Below are 26,672 nucleotides of genomic sequence, written 5' to 3'. Positions count from 1 at the left end.
TAGTCTGTACTCAGAAAGTTTATAATACCCATATATCAAGTTAACTCATGCAACAATATTTGTGTAAGTTAAAAGTCACTATGAATTACAAGTTCTTTTAACTGAACTTCATTTTATACAAAACTGAGCAAGTGTGGCACATTTCCACTTAGAACTATTTCATTTTTTGAAGCAGATATTATTCAAAATCGATACATTATCCAGACCTTTTGAATGGAAATATAACTGAAGGAAATCATTACAAATCCTGCATAAACAAGCATTCTTCTGCATAAACATGAGTTACTTTAGGTTTATAAAAAAGGGGTTTCAATGTAATTAAATCATCTCTGATTCACACATTATCATGCATGTGGAAAAATATTTTACATTCACTTCAAGAATTAAGTTTCATAGCAAACAAATTACAGCATTTATTCAATAAAGTATATTAAAATAATTCCAGTTAGTAGAAAATAACTTCATAATTTATCATGTACATAATCTGAAATCCTCACAATTTAAGTAAGAAGTTTCTAGAACATCTTTTGAAAGTACATCTTAAGAAAACTTAACCAAAACAATTGCAATCTTAACTAAAGAGAATGTGTATACATAAACACATTTGACCTGTATGTCAAAACTGATGAGAGGAAATTAATCCAAAAATGTGTACACTGTAATAGTACTTAAGCAAAAAACACTTACCTGCCAGTTAAGAACAGCTTGAGGTATTTCCAATGCAGAAGTGATTTTCTTAATGTTAAATACACAAGAATGAAACGAGTCTCCATTGAGCATTTATGAGGGGTTTACAGTGGAGAGGGAAGACGATGCTCTGCAAGCAGCACCCATCTCACCTATGTTCCTGTCTTCACTTACGATGTGTAAAGCCTCAGGGAAACCATCGGGTATGAAAACATTTCAAGTGAGTTGGGATTCCTGACAGCCACATTTGAAATTCTTCTTTTAAGACCTTCTTGATCTCTCTAGACATAAGCATTCATTTCTATGCCATACAAAGTAATTAAGTATGTCCTTTGAAATCAAAGCTAAGCTTAACAACAACAAAAATTGTACATAATGGATAAAATGAATAGACTGATATCACCTTTGAATACAAAGGTGGCACTTTAAGCCTTCACACAAGACACGAGAAAACGATGAAGTGTTTTATTTGGATTTGGTCTGTCTTCATCTTTCCCTAATTCTGAATTGTGAAAGGTTATCAAGTCATGACACTCAAATATCTTGTAATCCTTTCTCTTCACACACTGGGCACACATATACAGCATCATATGTCAATATATTATTATTAACACAGCATAAACATTTAAGCAGTAGACGCATTTCACATGAAAGAGGCTCTATGCATCATGTGGCTGGTCCCAATAAAAGGCAAACACCAGAATGCTATTTAAGCAGTTACTGTGTTGATATGATCAATATAGCTAATTTTTATAATACCCGTCCTATATTTTGATAAGTCATTCATAGATAAGAAGCAAAGGACAAAGACTTTCTTTTTTAAAAAAGAAAACTTATGTGCCAACTTCAAAATGACGTACTAACCAGACATCAGCATTCAAAAGCTAGGTTGAACAGGACTGGCCTTGACGCACATGCAGTAGATTTGTTTTCAGAATATAAAATTATATGGTAATGTCAGCAGTATTACTACTGTTTCTATATTTATGATTAATTACTAGCAGTACAACTCCCAGAAGGAAAGAGATGGATCCAACGGTGATGTAAGCAATCCCCAAAAATGGATTTTTTCCTCCCATCCATGAAATAGTGGTCAAGATCATCCGTTTCCGTCCGTCAAAGGCATGTACTGGGTAATCTGAAGAAGGTATAGGAAGACACTGCCATCTCTAAGTACTTCACACATAAAATACACATTTGTATAATTCTATGATATATAAGTATCTTGTTCATATGTTCCCAATCATAAAAAACATACTATTATCTAAAGGGTTAATGTAACCAATTACTGCTTGTTCTTGCTTGCCTTTCTGTTTTTGGTTTTGTTTTTAGAGCTTGGAGATCAGGCCTTGTGCATGCAAGGCGACACTTTTAACTCTGAGTTCTTTGCATCCCAGACTGAATCTAGCAGATTACATGCTTAATTTTAAAGTAGTAAAAGCCAGCTGGGCGAGATGGCTTACATCTGTAATCCTAGCTACTCAGGAGACTAAGAGCAACTTGAGAGTCTTATCTTCAATTAATCTCTAGAAAATGTGAAGTGGGGCTGTGGCTCAAGGGGGAGGGGGGTAGCCTTGAGATGAAGAGCTCAGGGACGATGCCCAGGCCCAGAGTTCAAGCTCCATGACCTACCAAAAAAAAAAAAGGTAGTAAAAATCAAGAAACTGGCCGTCTCTAGCAGGTCAAGGACCATGTGGGAGAGTGGGGAGAGTGCAGTCATGAGCTGGGCTCTGGGGATGTATCCCTGTAATCCTAGCTGAGACCAGACCACGGTTAACGGCCAGTCTTGGCATACATGTGTGACTAAGCATACCTGTGAGATCCCCTTCTCTGCACACTTTTCCTCCTAGCTATGTGGGACCACAGTTCCAGACCAATCTCAATAGTGTTCAAGTGATTATATGTCAGTGGAGAAATTGGGCCTGGAGACATGTACAGGAAGCATACAATAGTAAATGTAGGGGCTAGGAGCATGGCCTCTAGTGGCAGAGTGCCTGCCTAGCATGCAGAAGACCCGGGGTTTGATTCCTCAGCACCACAAACAGAAAAGGCCAGATGTGGTGCTGTGGTTCAAGTGGTAGAGCACTAGCCTTGAGAAAGCTCAGGGACAGTGTCTAGGCCTTGAGTTCAAGCCCCAGGACTGGCAAGAAAAAAATAAGTAAGTAAATAAATAAATGTTAAGAACTTGTTTAGCATAAAGGGAGCTGTGTAGTATTTCTTCCCGAAAAAAGACTACATGTATCCATGGACTGATCTGACCAACTAGCTACGTGAACTAGACAGGAATACAGCTTCTGGCAGTGGCCAGTGCTGAAGTCATGCCTCTCACTCTTCTAATTACCACCTGTGTAGCCTTCGCCAGGGACTTAATTGCTCTAGGCTCCTGTATTTTTCTTGTCTCTATGGACTGGTATCTACCATATTACTGCTTGAATCAAATAAATAAACTATTAACATATAGTAAGAATGAAATAAATACTGATTATTGAAGATGAACCTAAGTTACTAAGGTAGAAAAATACAGGTACAGGCTGGAGATATAGCTGAGAGGAAAAATGCGTTTACCACGTTCAAAGATCTGGGTCTGGTCTGATCCCCAGCACCACAAAAATTAACTGTAGTACTAACACTTTTCATACTATGAACAGATCAATAATTACTACTTATTTTTATGAATAAGCACATGTGCTGACTTTTAATGTCTTTCCAAAATCTAGTAGAATAGCTTAGTGTTCTTAATATCCATTTGGTAATAGATATATTCATTGCCTTTTGTTTTAATCTCAGTTATAGTAAATCAAGTATCTATATTTTAAGTAAATATCAAGTGATATGCTTGAAACTCTACTATAAAACAGTCACAAATTCAAGACATTTCTGTAAGATACAAATTAAATTCAAACGAAAGTACAAAATAACAAGCCACATAACTGAGGTATGGCTGCATAGACTCCTTTCAAACTCTGAATTTGAATACAAAACCGAAAAAGGATACTGTATGTGATATTCAAATAGTATCGTCCAGCTGGCAATGTTGGATGTAAATCATTTCTTCGTTCTATAAGACGATACAGCTTTCGAAAAGTAGGTAATGCTGCAGTACGCATCCAAACCATAAAATCCTCATTTATGAATCCATTATTATCTTCGTCAGAATCTAGCATGTATACTGGTTTAAGCCAATTTACTGGCTTTGTTGTCCCTTATAGAGAAGTGGAGAACGGGGAAACAAAATATGAAGAGTGTCAATAAAAATTCACTCTACTAGAACTAACATGCGCAATATTCAATCTGGTTATCTTCAAAAATACAAAAATATTTATATTCTAAGAAGTGTTAAAAGTGACTTCTGCCCATAAGAACTGGACAAAAGTTAAAAATTTGGATTATATCTCAAAAAAAGAGAACACAAAAAGGAGAATATATACAAAAGGGCAGATTATTTAGTGAAAAAATTTAAGAAATACTACACAAACAAAAATAAGTTTAGACTGAAAACAGGTTATATAAAGAAACGCTACAGTTTTTAAAACAGTATAGCAGACCTCATAATTCCAGATAAACTGGATTCATGATGTAAGGCAAACAATTCCTTTAGAATTCTAAGATCAGAAGAATATTTATTTCAGTTGGTATGAAGTCAAGAAACAAATGCTTCATTTAAAGTGTTTCATTTAAAACTCTAAAGAGGGAAATGTTAACCTACTTCATTAAAACTCCTAGTTTTCTTTTTAATGGAACATTAGTATTTTACCTTTAAATCGTTCTTCCAGGCTTCCTGCTCCAGGAGGATTCCTGAATTTCACATTTTTATCTGTCCACCAAGCAATACCTTTCTTTTTCAAAGGAATAGGTGAAAGTACAGGGTCAGATTCATTGGCAAGCAGAAACAATTCTAATGTATCTAAATATAAAAGAAGGAAAACATTATTAACATCCATTGAAAGCCCATAGTGTCTGCTTTATTCTACAAGAAACATGGCTCTGATACTGCTCCTAAAAGCATAAATCACACAAAATGTATGGTTCATATCTGCTCTTTATTTTTGATGTGAATTTACTGTGGCCCTTTCATCATTCTATATGGGCTTCCTGCTTCTCACAGAAATGTGATTGTTTAAATATTAACCTAAATAAAAATTCAAAATTCTTATCCCTTCCAAAACATTGCTAAGAAGCCAGGAGCTGGTTGCTCACATCTGTAATCCAAACTACTCAGGCTGAGATCTGAGAATCCCAGTTCAAAACCAGCCTGCGCAGCACAATCCCTAGGAAACTCTTAGATCCAATTAACCACTCAAAAACTGGAAGTGGAGCGATGGCTGAAAGTCATAGAGTGCTAGCCTTGAGCAAAAGTGCTAGGGACAGCACCAAAGCCCTGAGTACAAGCCTCACATCTGACCACCACCATCACCACCAACAAAAAAAAAATTGCTAAGAACTCATGGCATAGCCCGGTGTGGTGGCTCACACCTGTAATCCTAGCTACTCAAGAGGCTGAGATCTGAAGATCTCAGTTTAAAGCCAGCCCAGGCACTAAAGACCTAGAGACTCTTATCACCAATTAACCACTAGAAAACTGGAAGTGGTGCTGTGGCTCAAGGGGTAGGGCAATAGACTTGAGCTGAAGAGCTCATAGGACAACACCCAGGCCAAGGAGTAGAGTGGCAGCCTTGAGCTGAAGAGCTCAGGAACAGAACACAGGCCCAGAATCCAAGCCCCAACGACCACCACGACCACCACCACGACCACCACCACCACCACCACCACCACCACCACCACCACCACCACCACTACTCCACCACCACCGACAATCGACAAACAAAAAACAAAAACAAAACTCATGGTTTATCCATTTCCTTATCAGCACATGTTAGTCAACAGGTTTATTTAGCTACTAAAGTTTGAAGTATACTTAGTACAAGTGAGTATATTCCGTAAGTGTATGAAATACATCAGAATTGGGGAAATTAATACAATTTAATATATGTACATATATGGTATACATATGTGAATAACTTCCACATAATTTGCTGAAAGGATATTTTAGGTACATTGGGTTAAATATAAAGTTTATTTCATTTGTTTCTTTCGAAGATTTTTCCTGTGACTATTAGAAAGTTTTAAATTCTCTACATGGCTCTCATTTATGGTCATGTTATATTTCTACTAGACACAACTATTCTAAATGATCAATTATAATTCACTTTTTAGTACAAATAAAAGTCAGTGAGAATGACAGCTTGGCTATTATTCTCTATGAAATAGGAAGTAAGTACCTCTGTTTCATCTACTAAAAGTTAAAAATCCTATAGATGAGAATGCTTAAAAAAGAGTCATAATGCATTTCAAACCCCCCTTACCTAACTGGGTATTCATCTTCAAGTTGAATTTCTCAATTTCGTTCCTATATACTAAACAATCAAATCTGTCATAAGATTATTCAAACTGTTGTAATTATGATTGTATTTGTATCATACCATTGAACATGCTGTTGGCAATAGCTCCACAAGGAGCAATTGGTTTGTCTTCACTTCTTCGATAAGGCTCACATTCCTTACTAGGATTCTGGTTTGGGAAGAAAAAGAGAAAAATAATTACCTAAGCATATGTCATGTCACCAACATGACAAGCTCTTAAGGTTTTTAAAAAAGGGAAAATATGGTAGAGTGTTTGCCTTGTATGCACTAAGACCCGGGGTTCAATTCCTCAGTATCACATACATAGAAAAAGCTGGAAATGGTGCTGGCTCAAGTGGTAGAGCTCTCACCTTGAGAAAGCCTAAGGATAGTGCTCAGGCCCTGAGCTCAAGCCCCAGGACTGGCGGAAGGGGAGGAGAAGAGAGGGGAATATAATTTACTCTGTATGTGTAAGGAATAGAAAATAAACATCCTAGGTAATTTATGGATGGACCTAGAAAAAAAATCATGCTAAATGAGGTAAGCCAAGCTCAGAGAGAAAAACAGCACGTTTTCTCTCATGCGGAAGCTAGATCTAAAATAGACTGAGACATGATAAATTATACAGGACTCTAGGCATGCACACACAGTGAGACAAAAGGAGGATACTCTTGGGAGAGGAACACAAAGGCATAAAGCCTATCTATATGCCTCTGATCACACAAAATAGACTTATCAAAATGAACTCTAGGAAATAAAAACAAAAGGTTTTTTCCTTTGTTTTTGCTTTCTTTCCTTTTTGTGCTGGTTGTTCATCTGTCTTTGGAAAGGTACGTGTAGGGCCCAGAAATAGAGGGACAAAGGGTAAACAAATGTAACAATGCAAACACTATGTTGACATGAACTATACAATGTATGGGGATAGGAGAGAAAAGATGGGAGAGAGAGAGATGGAAGGAACAGGGTATCCAAAAAGAAATGTACTCTAACTTATATAACTGTAACCCCTCTGTAACTATCTTTATAATAATAAAAAAAACACTTCTTAGTACAACGATGAAAAAAAGTCATGCTCCTTTATTTTATGAGCTTACAGGTAGTTAGGAAAATAGGTACTAGAATTATACATACACAAATTGAACTATGAGTCAGGAATTCTATAGGAGTGATTTATTGTGACAGCAGGAAAAACTGCTGAAGAACAAAACGTTTGTCTCTGAAAAAAAAAATCATAAAACAAGAGTAAGCACCAGCCATGTAACGAAGAGGCAGATGAAGTTTTAGGACTAGGGAATAGCACATGCCATGAAGAAAGTGCTTGACATCTCTGAGGAGACAATGCAATTAGAGTTTGACTTGAAGGAACATAATACCACTGGACACACATGCCTGGGTGAGATCATCTTGGGATTTTCATTTTACACATTAATATGCTATGCGAATAGTCACAATAAGGATCTGATACATATATATTTTATTACAGTAAGTCTTCCTTGACCCTCAATGATGAAAGCAAGTTACCTAAATAATTTTTTTATTGTCAGGATAATGTATAGAGGGGTTGAAGTTACATTCATCAGGCAGCAGATGCATTAATTCTACAACATTGATACATCTTCCCATGTTTTTGTCCCCGTTTCCCTCTTCCCCCCAATCATTCAAATAAACATATAAATGTATATACAATATACCAGGTAACAAAGTCAGATACAGTAACAATATGAGATTAACCATAAGAGCGAAAAGAGAAGAGAAATAATGTAGTACATTAAAAACAACAATCACATAAGATGAAGCTCTTGTTTCCATATCCTAGAGCTCCTTTCATTTAGTCTCATCCTATATGGCCTTATGTACATGGCTTTTAAGCTATTGTAATCTTCTGCTAGGAGAGTTCTAGATGTGTACTAATTATTACAAATGAGGGAAACCACTGAGCCTATGTTCCTTTGGGTCTGGCTTACTTCACTTAATATGATTTTGTCCAAGTCTTTCCATTTCCTTACAAATGTCATTCTTTCTGATGGCAGCATAGAATTCCATTGTGTATAAGTATCTCCTGGATCCATTCATCTACTGAGGGACATTGAGATTGGTTCCACATCTTAGCTATGGTAAACAGGGCTGCAATGAACACCGTTGTGCTAGCGGCTTTAGTATGTCCTTGTTTCTGGACATTTGGGTAAATGCCAAGTAGTGGGATTGCTAGGTCATAGGGGAGCTCTATATTTAGTGTTTTGAGGAATCATCCATACTGCTTTCCATAGTGCTTGAACAAGTTTATACTTCCACCAACAGTGTAGTAGAGATCCCTCCTGGCCACATCCCCACCAGATTTCTTGATCATGACCATTCTAACTAGAGTGAGGTGGAATCACAAAATTGTTTTGATTCATATTTCTTTTATGGCCAGAAATATGGGGCTATCTTCATGCGTCTATAGGCTATTCTTATTTCCTCTTCAGAGAAATCTGTCTTTAAGTCTTTAGTCCACTTTTTTTTATTGTAATGTATAGAGGGGTTACAGTTATATTTGCCAGATAGTAGGTGCATTACATCTCACACACTGATACCCCTTCTCATGTTTTTGTCCCCATTTCCCTCCCCCCAACCTTTAGTCCACTTTTTAATGGGCTGATTGTTTGAGGATTTGTTTTTGAGAGATGCGATTATTTTAGCTGCAGGTATATTTTAGATATGAGGCTTTTGTCTGTTATAAGGCTAGTGAAGATCTTCTCCCCTGCTGTGGGCTTTCTATTTAACTTGCTAGCTATGTCTTTTGCCATATAGAAGCTCTGTAGTTTAATGCAGTACCATTTGTCCAAACTTTCTTTAATATGTTGTATTTCTGGGTCTTTATTAAAGTTTCATCCTGTGCCAAGGAGACCTAGTGTATCTCCTATTTCTTCTTGTAAAGTTTTCAGGGTATCTGCTTTTACCTCAAGGTCTTTGACCCAGTTGGAATTAATTCTGGTACAAAGTGAAATCTTACCAAAAAAACAAAATCATGGATGAGAATGGAAATATCGCAACAGAAATTACCAAGATTCAGAGCATCATAAAGGAATACTTTTCAAACCTTTATGCCAACAAATTTGAGAATCTAGAAAATATGGATGAATTTCTAGTCAACAGTAACATACCCAAACTGATCTAAGAAGACCTATACCAATTTAAACAGACCTATTTCACGTAATGAAATAGAAATGGCAATAGGAGACCTCCCATCCAAGAAAAGCCCAGGACCTGATGGATTCACAGCTGAATTCTATAAGGCCTTCAGAGCAGAGCTCACACCAATGCTCCTCAAACTCTTCAATGAAATTGAAAGGGAAGGCTCTTTGCCAAATTTATTCTACCAAGCCAGCACAACCCTCATCCCAAAACCAGAACGGGACTCATTACAGAAAGAGAACTATAGACCCATTTCTTTGATGAACACTGATGCAAAACTTCTCAACAAAATACTGGCCAATCGTCTTCAACAACTCATCAAAATATTATACAATATGATCAAACAAGATTCATCACAGGGATGCAAAGTTGGTTCAATATACACAAGTCAATTAATGTAATTCAACACATCAACAGAATCAAGGACAAGAATCACATGATTATCTCAATGATGTAGAAAAAGCATTTGACAAGATTCAACACCCCTTTATGTTAAAAGGTCTGAGAAACTAGGAATCCATGGAACATTCCTCAGTATAATAAAGACTATGTATGACAAGCCTACAGCTAGCATTATACTTAATGATGAAAAGCTAAAGCCATTTCCTGTGAAATCAGGAATAAGACAAGGATGCCCACTCTCTCCACTCCTCTTTTAACATAATATTAGAACTCCTAGCCAGAGCAGTATGGCAAGAAACAAACAAAGGGGATCCAAACAGGAAAAGAGGAAGTGAAACTTTCACTCTTTGCAGATGACACAATTCTGGATTTAAACAACCCTATAAACTCTCCTCCCAAGTTGCTTGAGCTGATACAAAACTTTGGTAAGGTAACAGGGTATAAAATTAATCCTCAGAAATCAACTTCCTTCCTTTATGTCAACAACAAGAGGATCAAGGCAACAATCAGGAAGGCAACTCCTTTTGCAATAGCCTCAAAGAAAATAAAGTACCTAGGAATTAACAACTAAGAATGGTAAAGGATCTTTATGATAAAAACTTTAAAATCCTGAAAAAGGAGAAGTAAAGCAGAACTGATCCATGCTCCTGGATCAGAAAAATTAACATCATGAAAATGGCAATCCTGACAAGGGCTATCTACAAACTCAATACAATACCCATCAATATCCCAATGTCAATCTTTAAGGAAATAGAGGAAGCAATCCAAAAATTCATATGGAATAATAAAAGACCCCATTATAGCAAAACCAATCCTTAGCAGAAAGATCAGCCCTGAAGGAATATCAATACCAAACTTTAGACTCTAATAGTAACCAAAACAGCTTGGTACCGGCACAAGAACAGGCCTAAGGACAATGGAATAGAACTAAAGACCTAGAAATCAACCTGCAGACCGGTGGCCACATAATCTTTGATAACAAATAGGATGGAAGAAAGACAGCCTCTTCAACTAGTGGTGCTGGCAGAATTGGTTAAGCATCTGTAGAAAACTAAAGTTGGATCCTTCTCAATAAATTTTTCAGAAGTAGGAAAAAAGAAATATAAATAATTTCAAATCAATCACCAATTCTAAGTCTTTGAACAAACCTAATCTATAATCCCTTCAAAATTTCAAATAGGTCTAGAGGGTTTTGGTATGTCTCACAATAATTATCATCTCATCTCCTCTGAATTAAATCCAAAAAGTGAATTAAAATTTTAAAAAGTGCAATAAAAGTCAAATTAGAAAATTTGGGAGTAAACCCTAGATGAATTAAAAATATGAATTAAAAATACTGTAGACTTAGTCCAAACTCTGTGCATACCAGCAAGTCTCTTAACATACTTGTATTTCTTAGTTTTCTTTAGAAACCAATAATAAATCCAGTTAGTATAACCTAAGGTCCACCTGGCTATAACATAGCAAGTTCACCAAACCTAGGAGACCCCAAATTGCTCTGGGCTTATGAATGTTTGTTGTACTGGCAATAATAACATAAAATGTTTAGGCACTAATTACTACTCTGAAAAGCTATAAACAATAGTCTAAAGTGATGGGCCTAGCAGTGAGTGCTTGCCTAGCATGCACAAGCCCTGGGTTCAATCCCTTCATACTACATACACAGGAAAAAGCCAGAAGTAGTGCTGTGGCTCAAGTGGTATTGTGCTAGCCTTAAGAAAGCTCAAGGACAGCACCTAGGCCCTGGGTTCAAGCCCCAGGACTGGCAAAAAAAGAAAGAATCTAAGCTGAGCTAGACCCTGGTAGCTCATACCTATAATCCTAGTTTACTCAAAAAGCTGAGTTCTGAGAATTGAAAATCAAAGCCAGCCCAGGCAGGAAAGACCCTGAGTTCAAGCCCCATGACCAACAAAAAAAATAAATAAAATAAAAAATTGAAAATCTAAGGTGAAACATCAACCTGGTTGTAATGGAATTTGGATCACTTTAACAATTTATACGTGAGCTATTTTAATATTTCTAACTGGTTATTACATTCTTATTTTAGATACTGCATTTTTTATAATTTTACTTACAAGCAATGCACTAGGATCTCCATTTAGTTGACTATCATCTCGAGATTTCACATAACGACGATGATTTTGATAGAAGCTAGACAGTCCATAATACATAAACACGTTGCCCTAGAGAAAAATGAAAGGGAAGTTTTTCATATGAAAACAGTTACAAATTAGCTTGTTTACTGTGTACAAAAAGCTAAGCAGTCTAGTCTATACTAGCTTACAATCTGTGCTAAGTACTCACCCCAGGGTAGGGTGTACACCTCGGCAGTAGTGTTTGCCTGGCATGTGGGAGGCCCTGGGTTCAACCCCTCACTGTGGGGAGGTGTGGGGGGGAAAACACTTGTAATAAAAGGTTAAGAAGACATGTTCTAAAACCGTAAGGGTGCTGGTAGCTCACACTTAACTACTCAAGGAATCTGAATTCTGAGGATATTGGTTCAAAGCCAGTTGGCGTAGGAAAGTCTCTGAAAAACTTATCTCCAATAAACTACTCAGAAAAAGACAGAAGGGATGCTGTGGCTCAAATGGTAGAGTGCTAGCCTTGTGCACAAAGAATGTCAGGCCTATGCCCTGAGTTCATGCCTCAGGACCAGCATTAAAACAAAACAACAAAAAAATAAAACACCTCTCATAAATCTAGTGGTCCACTCTATGAAACTTTAAAATATTCTCAAATTCAGGTCAGTCTGCAATCAATTAGCAACAGTTCAGAGGGCAAATGGCCAAACTTTCACTTCTTATCTAAGTGAATTCCAAGCTGAATTATAACATAAAACTTCTTAGTGGGACACATTGTTAACAATATATCGATAATTACTACAATATCACTTTATGATAACCAAGAAAAGTACTTTAATGTATTTAGTGTAACCAACTTCAAAATAACTTGGGAAACAAGGGGAATACATATATACCGCAACTATTTAGAGGATGTAAGAAGCCATTTCGAGAACTAAAATTTCTGGAGGTACTGGAAATATTTTATTCTAGTTTTAGCTTCTATTTTCTACATAGTCTATGTTCAATTGAAAGAAATTCAGCAACATTTTGTAAGTGCTTTATTTGATTTGCTACTTTCATGTAAAGTTTAATTTTATTTATTTATTTTTGGTTAGACATGGGGCTTGAACTCTGGGCCTGAGCACTGTTTCTTAGCTCTTCAGCTCAAGGGGTAGCACACTACCCCTTGAGCCACAGCACTACTTCCAGTTTTCTGATGGTTAATTGGAGATAAGAGTCTCATGGGCTTTTATGCCCCAGCTAGCTTTGAACTGCGGTCCTCAGATCTCAGCCTCCTGAGTAGCTACGATTATAGGCGTGAGCCACTGGTGTCCAGCCTTAATTTTATTTTTATTCTTGAGAAGTGTCTCAGTACGTAGCCCAAGCTGGCCTGGAATTCTTGATGCTCCTGCTTCAGCTTCCAGAGTGCTGGTTTTATGAGGATGTACTATTATGTCCAGCTAAAGTTAGAGAGAAAGAGACAGACAGACACACATTGGGTGGGGAAAATCCAACTACTTACCAAAATACAGAATTAAACCCTGTAAACATTTTCATTCTATAGAAAGAAATTATTTATATGGAAACCTTACTTAAGAGGGGGGATATCAAAATTATATTACAGAAACAAGATGAATATACTTTTGAGATAAAAATCATCTCACACAAAACCATTACACTAAAATCAATTTGTTAACTGAGAAACAGCCTTCCAATGAATACAACAAAATAATTAAGTTCCCTGAAAAGGCTTTAGTTCAAAGGTTTTGAAGAACCTACAAAAGAATAAATCTGAGGTTGATTGTTCTTACAGAAGGGGAAGTTCTGAAATAAATTATTTTTGGATAGCAAGGAGACTAAGGAGTTTCTAAATCACTCACATCTCTCAATGCTTCAATTCTGCCTACAATGACAAAAGCAAAATGGACTGAATCTTTACAGTTTATTACATTCAAAAGACATTCAAATACATTATTTCTATTTAAACAGTTAAATAAACTCCTTGCCTCTTTCAAGTGAGCTTCTATGCTTTTGGCAAAGGCAGAGTTGTCCATTTAGCCTGGTGTAAGAGCAGCCATAACCAGCAGATGGCAACCACCTACCTTAGCATCAGACTACTCATCACGTTCTACCTTCAGAAAGCAAAATGCAGAAAAGTCTAAAAAGGTAACTCTCCAGTGCTGCTCACTGAAGAATAATTTTTCAAGTTTGATTTGCAAACCGAAAGCAGTACAAATTAGTCTTTTCAAGCCTATTCTGAATGTTTATACCCCTTTACCCATACTCTGTTACTAAGAATAACAGATCATCATTAATACAAAAAAAAAAAAAAAAAGACACTAGCAGACAGACAAGACACGGGAAGGTATGGAGGTGTGTGATATGAGGTGTATTCCCAAAATACAAAAGGTCAATAGACAGACATGGGTGGAGAAGTTGGGGAGGATCCAATTACGAAAATACAAAAGGTCTTTTCACAAGTTTTTACATTTTTGGTAATGACTTATCTCACAAAAAGTTGGTACATCACTACTTTCCAAAAGTAAAACGTTTTATAACTGAAAGTATGCAAAACACTTTGAGAATTTCTAAATACTAGTAAACAAAAGCATAAACATTATAATTTGGTATAGTTATAAATTAAATTTTGCCTACAAAATAAACAAGCCAGTCAAATAAATGTATTTAACTAATAGACAGAAAACTACAATAGCCAAGTACATAAAACAATCTTGCCCAAAAGAGTATATGGAGTCCAATCAATTAAATTGAGTTTTCTAAAACAAACAACAAAAAAAAGTAGTTTTAAAAGTACAATATGATTGTGTTTTAAAGCCTGGCTTTCCTAACACAAACCTCAAAGGACTTATCCAGTGTGAAGTTGATGGTACAAATGCAAGGTGTCACTTCCGGAGACAAACACTTATGGCAGGGACTAGAAGGCTCTGTTCCAGTATAATCAATCTGCAAGAGAAAAAGTTAGGTAAGCACTTCCTTGTAGAAGGAGGACACCTAAGAAATAACCTTCTATTAAAGGAAAAAAATCAGTCCAATAAAGCAACCAAGAGCCGAGGCATAAACTGCTACTAAGATCATCTACTGGTTTCCACAGATGAGGAATTCAGTACTGAAGTAAGCCCCACTGGTCTTCTCTTGGCTGGTCTTTCCAATCAAAGCTCTCCCCCGACCCCCACCCCATCTGTCTTTTTTACATTTATGCACATAACTAGTCATAATCATAAAACTCAAAATGGCTTGAAGTATAAGGCTATAAACTACTAAAACACTAGCATGCATTTACACATACTCTTCATCCTTGGCTCCTGGCAGGAGGCTTGGCCACTGGCATTTCCCAGGTAATGGGAGGACCTGTGTACACATAAGCCACCTGATTCATACCAGAATTTATGCCAAGATGGGGCAGGAGTCACCAGTACTTTGGCCCAACTCAACTTCTAGTGAAAAGAGCACAGGCCGGGAATTTATAGTTCACATGTGCCATGGTCAGTGTTCAATCAATCATGTAGCCCACTCTTCAGACTGGACACAGGTGTATGGTGTGTTCTTTCTGGAAGGTACACCCACAGAGGTGCTGGGGGGATTGTGTGCTCCAAACACACAGTGAGGGCATAGGAGCTCCACCCCAACTCTTTCACCAAATGTGGGTGGTAACTGAAGAAAAGGCAGTCTAATGTGAAGAGGGGCAGGCATCGCAAGAGGCTTGAGTTTGAAGCCAGCTGACAAGCAGGGGTGGCTAGGTCTAGGGACTTGATTTATGGGGGGGTCAATCTTTCAGCCTACACATTAAAACTGGTGGCTCACTTGTAAACCTAGCTACTCAAGAGCTAGAATCACTCCTGTAAATCTAACTGCTCAGGAGGCTGAGAACTGAGGATCATGAGTTTATGCCAGTCCAGGAAAAGTCTGTGGAACTCTTAAGCCCCACAAGTGGGGCTACAGCTCATCAGAAGCTAGGAACAGTGCCCAGCCACTGAGTTCAAGCCCCAGGACTGGCATAAAAATTAAATAAGAACTTGTGGCACCTGATGGTAGAGTGATTAGTATTAAAACTTTTACTATGACAAATGGACAGGTCTAACTAAATTAAACCTTTTTTTATTACAAATAAGAAATTCCTAGAAAATTGTTATTTTGGAAGGTTCAGTAAACTTTCCTAGATTACCAGCTGCTTAGTCTAAGCAAGCTCTGTTTCCCACCCCCTGACCTCTCACACAAGGATGTACCCTTCCTGTAATACAAACTTGGGACCCGCAGGTTATAAAAGTGAAGATGAACTTCTGGCAAGTAACTATAGTTTCTGTCTTACTTTACTCTTACTAGACTGCTTAACATCCAAACACACTTGTACACACTGTGGAATTTTCCACAGTGAGAATCTGCGAGGGACACACTTCAGGAGACAAAAACAAAAATGGCTCTTTAACATTCTAAGCTTACAACAGGCAGCACTAAGGCACAGAATCTAAAGTCAGCACAGTCTAGATGTTTGTGCTACCCTGAATCAGGAGAGACACACACAGGTGTGGAGATGATTATAGTCCAGCAGCCAATGAAGTAGAGAAAGAGGGAGGGAGGAACTCAACAGCAGTCTGGGCCAGAAAACATTTTTAAAGCTCATTTCCCCTGCCTCCTATCCCAATCTCTATATCCCCATTCATTCTGATTTTGTAGAAAAACTACCCAATGTCCTATAATAAATTCCTTTTCTAGCCTAGCCAGCAGCAGTGGTGGTTACTGCTGTTAACAACAAATTCTCTGAAAACAGGTCCTTTTAAAATGGGTTCTTTTAAAATGCTCTTTCAGAAAGCAATAAAGTTGTTTTGTTTTGTTTTGCCAGTCCTAGGCTGAGCACTGTCCTTGGGCTTTCTCAAGGCTAGAGCTCTACCACTTGAGCCTCAGTACCACTTCCAGCTTTTTTATATGAATGTGGAACCAAACAATCGAACCCCAATCTTTGTGCATGCTAGGCAAGCACTCTACCACTAAGCCAAACTCCCAGCCCCGGAATAAAGTATTTTTAAGAGAAGTGATGAAGTCAAATATTTGACAGCTGGGCCTATTCCCACAGTGGAGGCTTGGAACACTCTCTCAAATAGGACTTCCTGAACACACTCTAATGGGGAAATCATTTACTCACCTAATATTAAATGGGTGCCTATGCATTCTAAGCAATGATAATCTAGCATATCACCTCACCTCCCAAAACTCAGCCTCTGGTAAATCTTTAAAATGGATTGAGTGTTTTGATAAAAAAAAAACCAAACAAGTTTCATGTCAGCAAGTTTCTCCAGGACTACTACAGAATAGAGCTTCCCTAGAGGACCATAGTACAGTACTCGTCCTTGGCTGAGCACATAGCATATGAATGCACCCAAAAGATACATGAGTTTAAGATTTCATGTACAGTTGACTTGCAGAGAAAGATCTGAGTGGGCTGGAAGCAAAACAGGTTCAAGTGGCAAGCATGGGGCCTTGAGTTCAAATTCTACTACTGCTAAAAAATGAGCAATATTTGCACAGTTTCTACAGTGTAGATTTATAAAACAATTGGCCATTGGGAATAAAAGAAACTTAAATCTCGGGGAAAAAATGGTGAAATTACATTGCAAAGTAGAGCTAAAGGTTTTATGATTTAAGTTACTATAAACTAAACAATGTGGCTTTCTAGTACAGGGGGTTAATGGGTAGCAGAGGACCAATGGAGTTCCAGTTGGTAAGGCAGCATGGAAGCATCTAGAATTGCTGGTAAAGGAGAAATGAAGACTGCAATGGAACAGTATCCTGTGAATGGATACTGGTGTTCACAGGAACAGAAACACCAGCAGCATCATGAAGAAGACATTGATATATGCAGACATCAGCCAGGGGCTAGGAAGAATAAGACCTTTCTACAACTGTCTGCAAAAAAATTAACATACAAGTTGCATTCTAATGTCACTAGTTTGACACCACAGGAGCAAATTTCTCTGCTCTGTCACTGAGAAATCTCTGGGTCTTCGAGAATGCTAAGCAAGTACTCTACCACTAGGCCAAACTCCCGGCCCCCAGTGCTGGCACTTTTAGAGCCAGGTCCACGCCTGCAATTCCAGTTATAGGGAGGGAGAGACTGGAGAGATCAAAGTTTGAAGCCAGTCCAGGCAGAAAGTTAGAAGATCCAATCTCAACCAACCAACAGGTATGGTGGTATGTGTCTGTGCTTACAGATAAGCAGGAGGTGCAAGTAGGCAGATTTCGGTCCAAAGAATGTCTGAAAATAACTAAGGCAACTAAGTACAGCTCAAGCGAGAAAGTGCCTGCCTAGCAAGCACAAGAAAAGGCCCTATAACCCCAGGTCCAAAAATTTTAAAAAGGGCTGAAACTTTCAGCCACATTTAACATCTAAGGAGGGAAAGAAACTGAGAGTTGAGTAGATCAATGGCCAACAACAGAATCAATCATGCTAACCTAAGAAGGCTTGAAGGACCTCCCTATGCATGAGCACATGGGGTACTGGAGTAGAGTACACCAGGAAGGCTCCTCCCTTTCTCCCACACCTCTCCCACAAGAACCTCTTCTGTCCAGCTGCCCTCTGCACCCTTTCAATATCCCTAAGAACAAGTTACACAAAGGTGAGCATTTCTATGAGTTCTGAGTTGCTATAGCAAACACAGCAATTCCAGGAGTAGTCAATGGAAAAGTTGATTTATAGTCCTTTATCAGAATTGCAGGTGTTTGGGACTTGTGGCTGACATCTGAATTGGGAACAGTGCCTATATAGCTGATGTCAGAAATACGATGTTGAATGGTGATCAAAACTATAAAAAAACACTTTTGGGGGGCCGGGAGTTTGGCCTAGTGGTTAAAGTGCTTGCCTAGCATGCACGAAGGCCTGGGTTCACTTCCTTGGTACCACATATATAAAAAAAGCTGGAAGTGGTGCTGAGGCTCAAGTGGTAGAGCTCTAGCCTTGAGAAAGTCCAAGGACAGGGCTCAAGCCCTGAGCTCAAGCCCAGGACTGGCCAAAAAAAAAAAAACCAAAAACACACTTTTGGGGTTTTTTCCCAATCCTGCTTTGCCAAGTGCTGGTGGCTCTGAGGCTTTGAGTTCAAACCTCAGTAACTGTCCTCCACCAAAAAAAAAAAAGTAATGCACAGCTTGTACTATTAATCACCAACTAATATTTTCCATGCCATGATTCAAATCACTCTTTTAAGTGAATATCATCAATGTGCAAAATTATCAAACAGCTTTCTATCACACTGAATGAAAGCTTAAGGTCCTTACAGTGGCTCACATGACATGCACCCCAGTACTCTAACACCATCTTCCCAAACCCGCTGCTTCAAACACACTGCCTCAAACATACTATTTCCATCTACTGAGTACTCTGTGCTAGGCTTCGGATCATTTTGCATAAACATTCTCCCCTCAGATGGCAAGATGGCTCAGTCCCTTACCTCTCATACATCTTTACTCACATACCACTTAAATAAGACCTCCCCTGATACATGATTCAGAATTGTAGGCCCGCCTTTCAACTTTATATATTTTTCTTACAACACTTTTCACAATCTAATATACTTTAAAAGCAGCAATAAAATATGGACTGAATGAATGTAGATGAGAATGGACATTATTAACAGGTAATTCTCAAGTACAAGCTTAAACCCTGTTATCAGAATAAAAGTACATTTTCTAGTCTTCACCCAGGGTTACATGTACCCTTGTTACTATGGGGTGATGCATGGTGGCAGCTTTTAACAACTTTCTTTAAAGGGCTGTTGGCCCTTTGCTCTTTACCCGTTAGTCTCACTGTGACCCAGAAAAACACAATTAGAAGTCTAGCCTCCATCTTGAACCTTGAACATGAGATCTAATTCCTAAGAACAACAGAGCAATAAACTAGATGGGATAAAGATTCACTAAAACAGCTTCTCCAGTGGTTTCACACTCTGTTCCTACAGAACTTCACATGAAAATGAAAATCCTGATTATTCATTGCAGAACCTAGTACTAAACCATCTGTATCACTTTCATAGTTTACTGCATTCACTATCCTAAGTCTACCCACAATCTTGAACCAGTTCTTCTCATTTTTATTTTCTGTAGAGAGCTTTCAACTGCCTACCCCTAGATACTCACTTAAATTAATCTCCTTTGTTGGACTGCAGGTAAACTTCTACAAGTTCAATCTGTAGTTTTAAGTTGCAGGTCCGAGCCCACTTTTGGTGTAAAGCTTTCTCTGGCCATTGGACACCAAAATTACTTTTCCTTTGACTTACTAAGACACATGCTATACTTTCCACACAGGATAATGGGTTTTCCTATTACATTTGGCTCATATTCCCCAACAAGGTGCCAGGTTCCTTAAGAAAAACCTTTCAGGGGGCCGGGAGTTTGGCCTAGTGGTAGAGTGCTTGCCTAGCATGCACGAAGACCTGGGTTCGATTCCTTGGTATCACATGCATAGAAAAAAGCCGGAAGTGTGCTGAGGCTCAAGTGGTAGAGCTCTAGCCTTGAGAAAGTCCAAGGACAGTGCTCAGGCCCTGAGCTCAAGCCCAGGACTGGCAAAAAAATAAAAAAGAAAGAAAGAAAAATCTTTCAGGAAGTGGCACTGTGGCTCAAGTAGTAGAGCATAGTCTTGAGCTGAAGAGCTCAGGACAGTGTCCATGCCTTGAGTTCAAGCCCCACAACCAACAAAAAAAAAAAAAAAAAAAGAAAGAAAAGAAAAAAAAAGAAAAGCCTTCCAATGAAAAAGAAAAAACTTTGTTTTGACATCCACTATGCTCAAATGAGATATATATATATGTATATCATACCCATTTCATATATATAGATATGAAATATCTATATATGTGAAATACACAAAAGTGACTTGTCTGATAACTACTATACCCTCTTTCAGCTAAAATTTCAAGGGTAATCTGATCTAACATTCAGGTTGAAGTCTATTGAGTATAGCAACTCATCAAGCTTCAAAAACCAAAATTTATACAGAAGCAACTGTTCCAGACTTAGAAAGGAGGTAGAGGAGGAGACACCATTCCTTTTTTTGTTTTTACATAATTAATAAACCTTAAAGGTCAAAAACACAAAAGACACAGTTCAAAGTACAATGGTTACCTGGAGACCTGCCCCATTAACTTAAATCCAAATGGCAAAGAATGAGAGGTAAAACAGATACGTAGATGAGTGGATTAGGTGGAGAGTTATATATTTCAGCTTTGTTTCCTACAACTGTAATTGTTCCTTTAAATCAAACTGACATGAATTCTTAGCAATTCTATAAATATACCCTATGCCTAAGAAACAGGCTGAATTTAATATGAAGGGAAAGGAGGAATTTGAAGGACATGTTATTTTTTTACACTGTACAAAAGAATGGAAAACTGCCATTTTGAATGTAAATTTATCTAAAGGGAAATCAATATAAGACCTACACAAGTCACTCAACAAAATGCTGAGTAATTAGATAAATCGTTTTAAGTATTCATCAGATTAACATTTTATTTTTAAAGGCTTTTTAAGTGCATCTCTTGAATTGAGTTTACTACACTAGAGAATTTATCTGGAGTCCTTCCTAGACAATCTGATGAAGACAAAAAGTAACTAAAACTATAAAAAGCAATCCTCTTCAGACTGCATGAATTTTACCTGATAGGGAAATGAAAAATGATGTTAAGTGAGCCAAGATCAATGGTAAACTTAGCTAAGGGATATTATATGTACTAAATCTGAGCAAAGGTAATAGAGTGCAAGTTATTACAAGGATCAGTATACCTACTTCAAACCATTATAGAACATTAGAAAGAGAACCTTTACAGCTATTTCTGTAGCAAACACTTTGCTAGCTAAATTTGTTAGCATATTTCTTTTTTCTTTTGGTCGGTCATGGGACTTGAACTCTGGGCCTAAGCTCTTCAGCTCAAGGCTACGGCCCTACCCCTTTGAGCCAGTGCCACTTATGGTTTTCTGGTGATTAACTGGAGATAAGAGTCTCACAGACTTTTTAGTGGGGCTAGCTTTGAACCTCTATCCTTAGATCTCAGCCTCCTGAGTAGCTAGAATTACAGGTATGAGCCACCGGCATCTGGCTGTTAACATATTTCTTTACAACTTTAAAAGTAGACATTTCTTTTCTATAAAGGGCCAGAAAAATAAATATTTCCAACTGCTCAAACTAAGAAGCAAGTTCTTCGTAATAAAACTGTATAATCTGAATCATATTTTTATTGATACAATTCAATTCATAAGATGAATGTAAGTAATTCCTTTCGGTGGGGGGAATAATAGTTCTCACAACTATTCAAAGTTAGTGTTCCCTTCTTATCCCCACACTGAATGTAAATGTCCATCCTTAAACCATGCTTAGTATCTGGCCATACAAAATTGTCAAGCAGGCCATATTTTCTTTGCCATCTGTTGCTCTAAGTACTAAGTTACTTTAGCAATAAAAACACTATTATTGGGGCCAGAAGTTTGGCCTAGTGGTAGAGTGCTTGCCTAGTGTGCACGAAAATCCAGGTTCAATTCCTCGGTACCATATACATAGAAAAAAAAGGCTGGAAGTGGTGCTGTAGCTCAAGTGGTAGAGCCTTAGCCATGAGAAAGTCCAAAGACAGTGCTCAGGCCCAGAGTTCAAGCCCCAGGACTGGCCAAAAAAAAAAACCACTATTATTATAATTTTTTTCATTTCTAAGGGTCCTCTTTCTGCAACTGTAATCAAAATCTTCACACTTAAAATGGCTGACAACCACTAAAAAGCTGTCAACCACTAAAAAACCACCCCAAACCAGAATAAAATGGAAGGAATGGGGGGGAGGGGGAGAAAAAGGGTAAAGGGGAGGAGGGAGGAGATTAGTCAAAAACAAGATACATATTTGAGAAAACTCCTTAGTTTTTCTAACTCTGGACTTAATTCAAAACAATTTCTCCACATGTTTGATACTTAAACTTTTAACATACAAGTGTGCATGCACATGAGTGCAAAGCTTCTACTAACAATTATTTGTAAAGTTGGTACCAAATTCTCAGTGTTAAAGCACTTGCCTAGCAAGTGCATGGTTCTGGGTTCAATCCCCAGGACCAAAAAAGAACACACACACACACACACACACACACACACACACACACACACACACACACCTACACACACACACAGAGTCAAAAACAAAAATACCCAATTATTCACAATTTCCATTTCCTTTTGTCCCCAATGAGATAAATTTCAACACATATCTTTTTTTAAAAATTAAAACTTGAAGTTATAACGTTTTCAAGTTGAACAGCATCTTAGAGATCATCTAATCAGAATTTTTGGTTTGCAAATAAAACCTAGGACTTACAAACATGCCTACATAAACAAGCTAAAAAAGCAGAGTTGGGCCTGACTCAGCTTTTGTGTGTCCTTCTGACAACACTCAGCTGCAACACTTCAGCTTTGAAATCACAACTACACATGAGAACTACTTAAGAAATTTCCACCTCATCAACTATTTAAAGAACAGTACTGCATTTCAGAAACTCCCAAATTTTAAAGTTGTCCGAACTTCAGTAAATATCATTAGTTTTCTTATAATTTAGTAACCATTGAGTCTGTAAAATTCAAATTACTGTTGCTTTTATCACAGTATCTTCAGACACTAAAATGAAATGATTTGAATTTCTAGTATCACTTAATTTTCTTCTGCCTCACCTACTATGACTGTGGTAAGCACAGGACTAGTGTAAAAGGCTAAAACTAGGAATCAAGTCCTACTGTCAAATCTTAACTTGTCTGACATGTCTCATCTGCTTAAGGATGATCATAGCACTACACACTGTGTATCAGCATTGCTTCTAATTCAAACATCTTTAACCACTGATATACAGATATAAATATGCAGATAAATCACTTTATTTACTTTAGTGATGACAAAAGAGAACACTGGAGTAAGTAAGTAAGTAAGTTGCTAAACTGGAATTTATCCCAGCCTCCAATTACACAACTTTGTTCACAAACTGATTATGTGACCCCAGTGTGTCTGGGAGAACAAGAAATACAAGTTGAGTAGTCCTTATCCAAATGCTTAGGAGCAGAACTTCACAGATTTGAGAATTTTCAGATTTGATGGGGGGAAGGGGAAGGAAGAGGAAGTTAATATGAACTTTACCAGGTAAGCATCCTTAATCTGAAAGTCTGAAGTTCAAAACACTCAAAACTTTGTAGGTGCCAAACATGATACACACAAAAAGAAGCTTCATTTTTCTATTTAAAGAATTTATTCACATTGATTTTTTTACATCATATTTCAAATGACGTTTATAACAAACAAGTATTCAAGAAAGGAATCTATACAATCACTGGCACTTAGACTTTGGAACATAATTAAAATTAGACTGAGGGTTAGTATGTCATAGATATGTATTTATGTAATAAAACATGTCTATAGAGAAGCTTCATTTTTTTGAAGCATTCTGGACTACATCTGCAGGCCTATAAAAGAGAGAAAAATAATAAATGGAACAAAATGCATGCTGGAAAAAAAATCAGTGACACTTGCTTTAGTAAATAAGATGAAAATGAATGTTTAGTAAAAGATTTTAAAACTAGACTGGGCACCAGTGGCTCACACTTGTAATCCTGGGGATCCTGGTTCAATGCCAGCCCAAGTAGAAAAGTCCATGAAACTATTACCTCCAATTAACCAGCTAAAAGCAAGGAGTGGAGGCTGGGAATGTGGCTTAGTGGTACAATGCTTGCCTATCATGCATGATACGCTGGGTTTGATCTCTCAGTATCATATAAACAGAAAAAGCCAGAAATGGCACTGTAGCTCAAGTGGCAGAGTCTAGCCTTGAGCAAAAGAGGCTCAGGGATAGTGCCCAGGTCCTGAGTTCAAGCTGCAGGAACAGGCCCCCTCAAAAATAAATAATAATAATTTTAAAACTAGTTGGTGTAGATACTATTAGCAAAACGGAATCAATTAAAAACTATTTCAATCTGCTACACAGGAGACTGAGATCTAAAGATCACAGCAAAAGCAAAGCAGTAAATCTCTTATCTCCAGTTAACTACCAAAAAGCCAGAGGCTTTTTACAAAGCTTAAGAGGTAGGGCACAAGCCTTGAGAGAAAAAGCTTAGGGACAGCACACAGGCCCTGAATTCAAGCCTAAGAACAGCTAGCTCATATACGATTATACAGACAGATGGACTCTGGTAGGTAGGTAAGTAGGTGATTGATAGATCGATATACTCATTCTTGCTTTAGAGATAACAAACCGGGAAAAAGGTTCCCCTACTCCTTACCCTATTTAACAATGGTTAAATATATATTTTGAAATCAGAACAGAAGAAATCTATGGATTACTTGGTATCCATGCTCATACTTTCAACACATAAAATCGCCCTCAAAAAGGAAAGAGGCTTCACACTGGACACCACGCAGTGTTTATTCTAACCTCTTCACCCTGCAGAATGCTGAAAGACAACAAATTAACCCCTAGTGTATTATCGTCATCTCTTCTGTAGGCAAAATGTCAGCATAAACAATACCAGCCAAATGGTTTGTACAGTGTACAACTTAACTCACGGAGTTTACAATGTGGAAGGGGAGAAAAACCTCCCGGGAGGAACGTGGGGCATAATCACTAATAAACTGAGCCTGAAAGCAAAGGCAGCTCTGCAGTTCCGGGCTACCTTTCCCTACAGCACGCGTGCCCTGCCACTCCAAACATTCATTTAGGTCAGCTGTCTGCGAACATCAGCAGGAATCAGTATTCTCGGTCACTCCGGCTCCTCCCGCCACAGAGGCCGAGGTGTTAACCCCCGAGAGGGAGCGCTCGGAGCCTGTCACTTTTCCCCTTCACTTCCATTTCTCGCCGTTGAGCAACTCTTGCAACACGAGGGGGGCGGGGGGAGAGTTGGAGCAAAACCGACCACTCGGGAGCCGCAGGAGAGCGAAGGAACGCAGGGGAGCGGTGGGGGGATCCCGGGGCCCCGGAGCGGACACCCGGGCCCGGCGCGGGCCCCCCGCACCTCCGGAACCGCGGGCCCGGCGCGGGCCCCCCGCACCCCTGGGCCCCGCGCGGGCCCCGGCGCGGACACCCTTCACCTCCGGGGACCGCGGGCCCCGGCGGACACCCTCACCACCAGGGACCGCGCGGGCACGCCTCACCTCGATCTCGCAGATGTTGTTGGAGGTGACGAAGATGCCGATGCCGATGGGGATGAAGATGAGGCCGATCACGAAGAAGGTGGGCAGCACCGTGCCGGCCGTGAGGATGGGCTGCCAAGCGGGCAGCCGTTGCTGTTTGAAGGCCGTGTTGTCCGGCCTCGGGGTCTTCGCGGAGCTCCCCGGAGCACACGGGGGCCCGCCGTCCACCTCATCCTTGGCGTTGTAGCTCATCGCCATCGAGCCCGGGCTACGGCCCGTGACGCGCCCCACGGAGCCGCCGGCCGACCCTGGCCGGAGACGCGCAAGCGCAGGCGTAGGCCCCGCCGCCAACGCCGCCGCCGCCGCCGAGGGCGGAAGGGGCGGGACGCACCCCACGGAGCCACCTGCCGGCCCTGGCGGGAGTCGCGCAGGCGCAGGGCCCGCTGCCGCCGCCGCTGCCGAGGGCGGAAGGGGAGGGACGCGCTTCCGGAGACGGCGGCCCACCCCAGAAGGAACGGGAAAGCGAGGGAAAGGAGGAAGTAGCAAGAGGGACCGGGGAGGGGGAAGGGGAGCAGGAGAGAAGGGGGAAGCAAGAGGCGGACGTACCCTCAACATTGGCGCTGTGACGACGAAGTGAGGGGCTCAGTCCCCCGCCCCCAGCCTGAGGTTACGTTGGCGCATGCGTGGCCCTGAGACTATCCGCGCTTGCTTAGTAAGCGCTCTGGCGCTTCTGTGGGCGCACACCTGCCGGCTCTTCCGGTTGTCATGGCAACAGCAGGTGGCAGGCATAATTGCAGTCTCGCGGAGGTTTC

At 39.3% G+C, this 26,672-nt stretch overlaps 1 protein-coding gene across 1 annotated transcript; it reads right to left on the bottom strand.

Annotated features, from left to right (window-relative positions):
• Cdc50a (cell division cycle 50 P4-ATPase accessory subunit A) lies at positions 1 to 26,197 on the bottom strand. Its single transcript, XM_090338541.1, has 7 exons — positions 25,882 to 26,197; positions 14,582 to 14,689; positions 11,738 to 11,845; positions 6,168 to 6,255; positions 4,442 to 4,591; positions 3,683 to 3,889; positions 1 to 1,825 (listed from the first exon to the last, which is right to left on the bottom strand). The coding sequence occupies exons 1-7, from the start codon at positions 26,116 to 26,118 to the stop codon at positions 1,632 to 1,634; spliced, it is 1,092 nt and encodes a 363-aa protein (XP_090194667.1). The 5' UTR covers positions 26,119 to 26,197; the 3' UTR covers positions 1 to 1,631.
• Between the last annotated feature and the right edge of the window lie 475 nt (positions 26,198 to 26,672).

Source organism: Megascapheus bottae, chromosome 8 (assembly GCF_031878675.1).
Source record: "Megascapheus bottae isolate mThoBot1 chromosome 8, mThoBot2.hap1, whole genome shotgun sequence".
NCBI classification, from domain to species: domain Eukaryota; kingdom Metazoa; phylum Chordata; class Mammalia; order Rodentia; family Geomyidae; genus Megascapheus; species Megascapheus bottae.
This window is presented reverse-complemented; position numbering and strand designations above follow the sequence as displayed.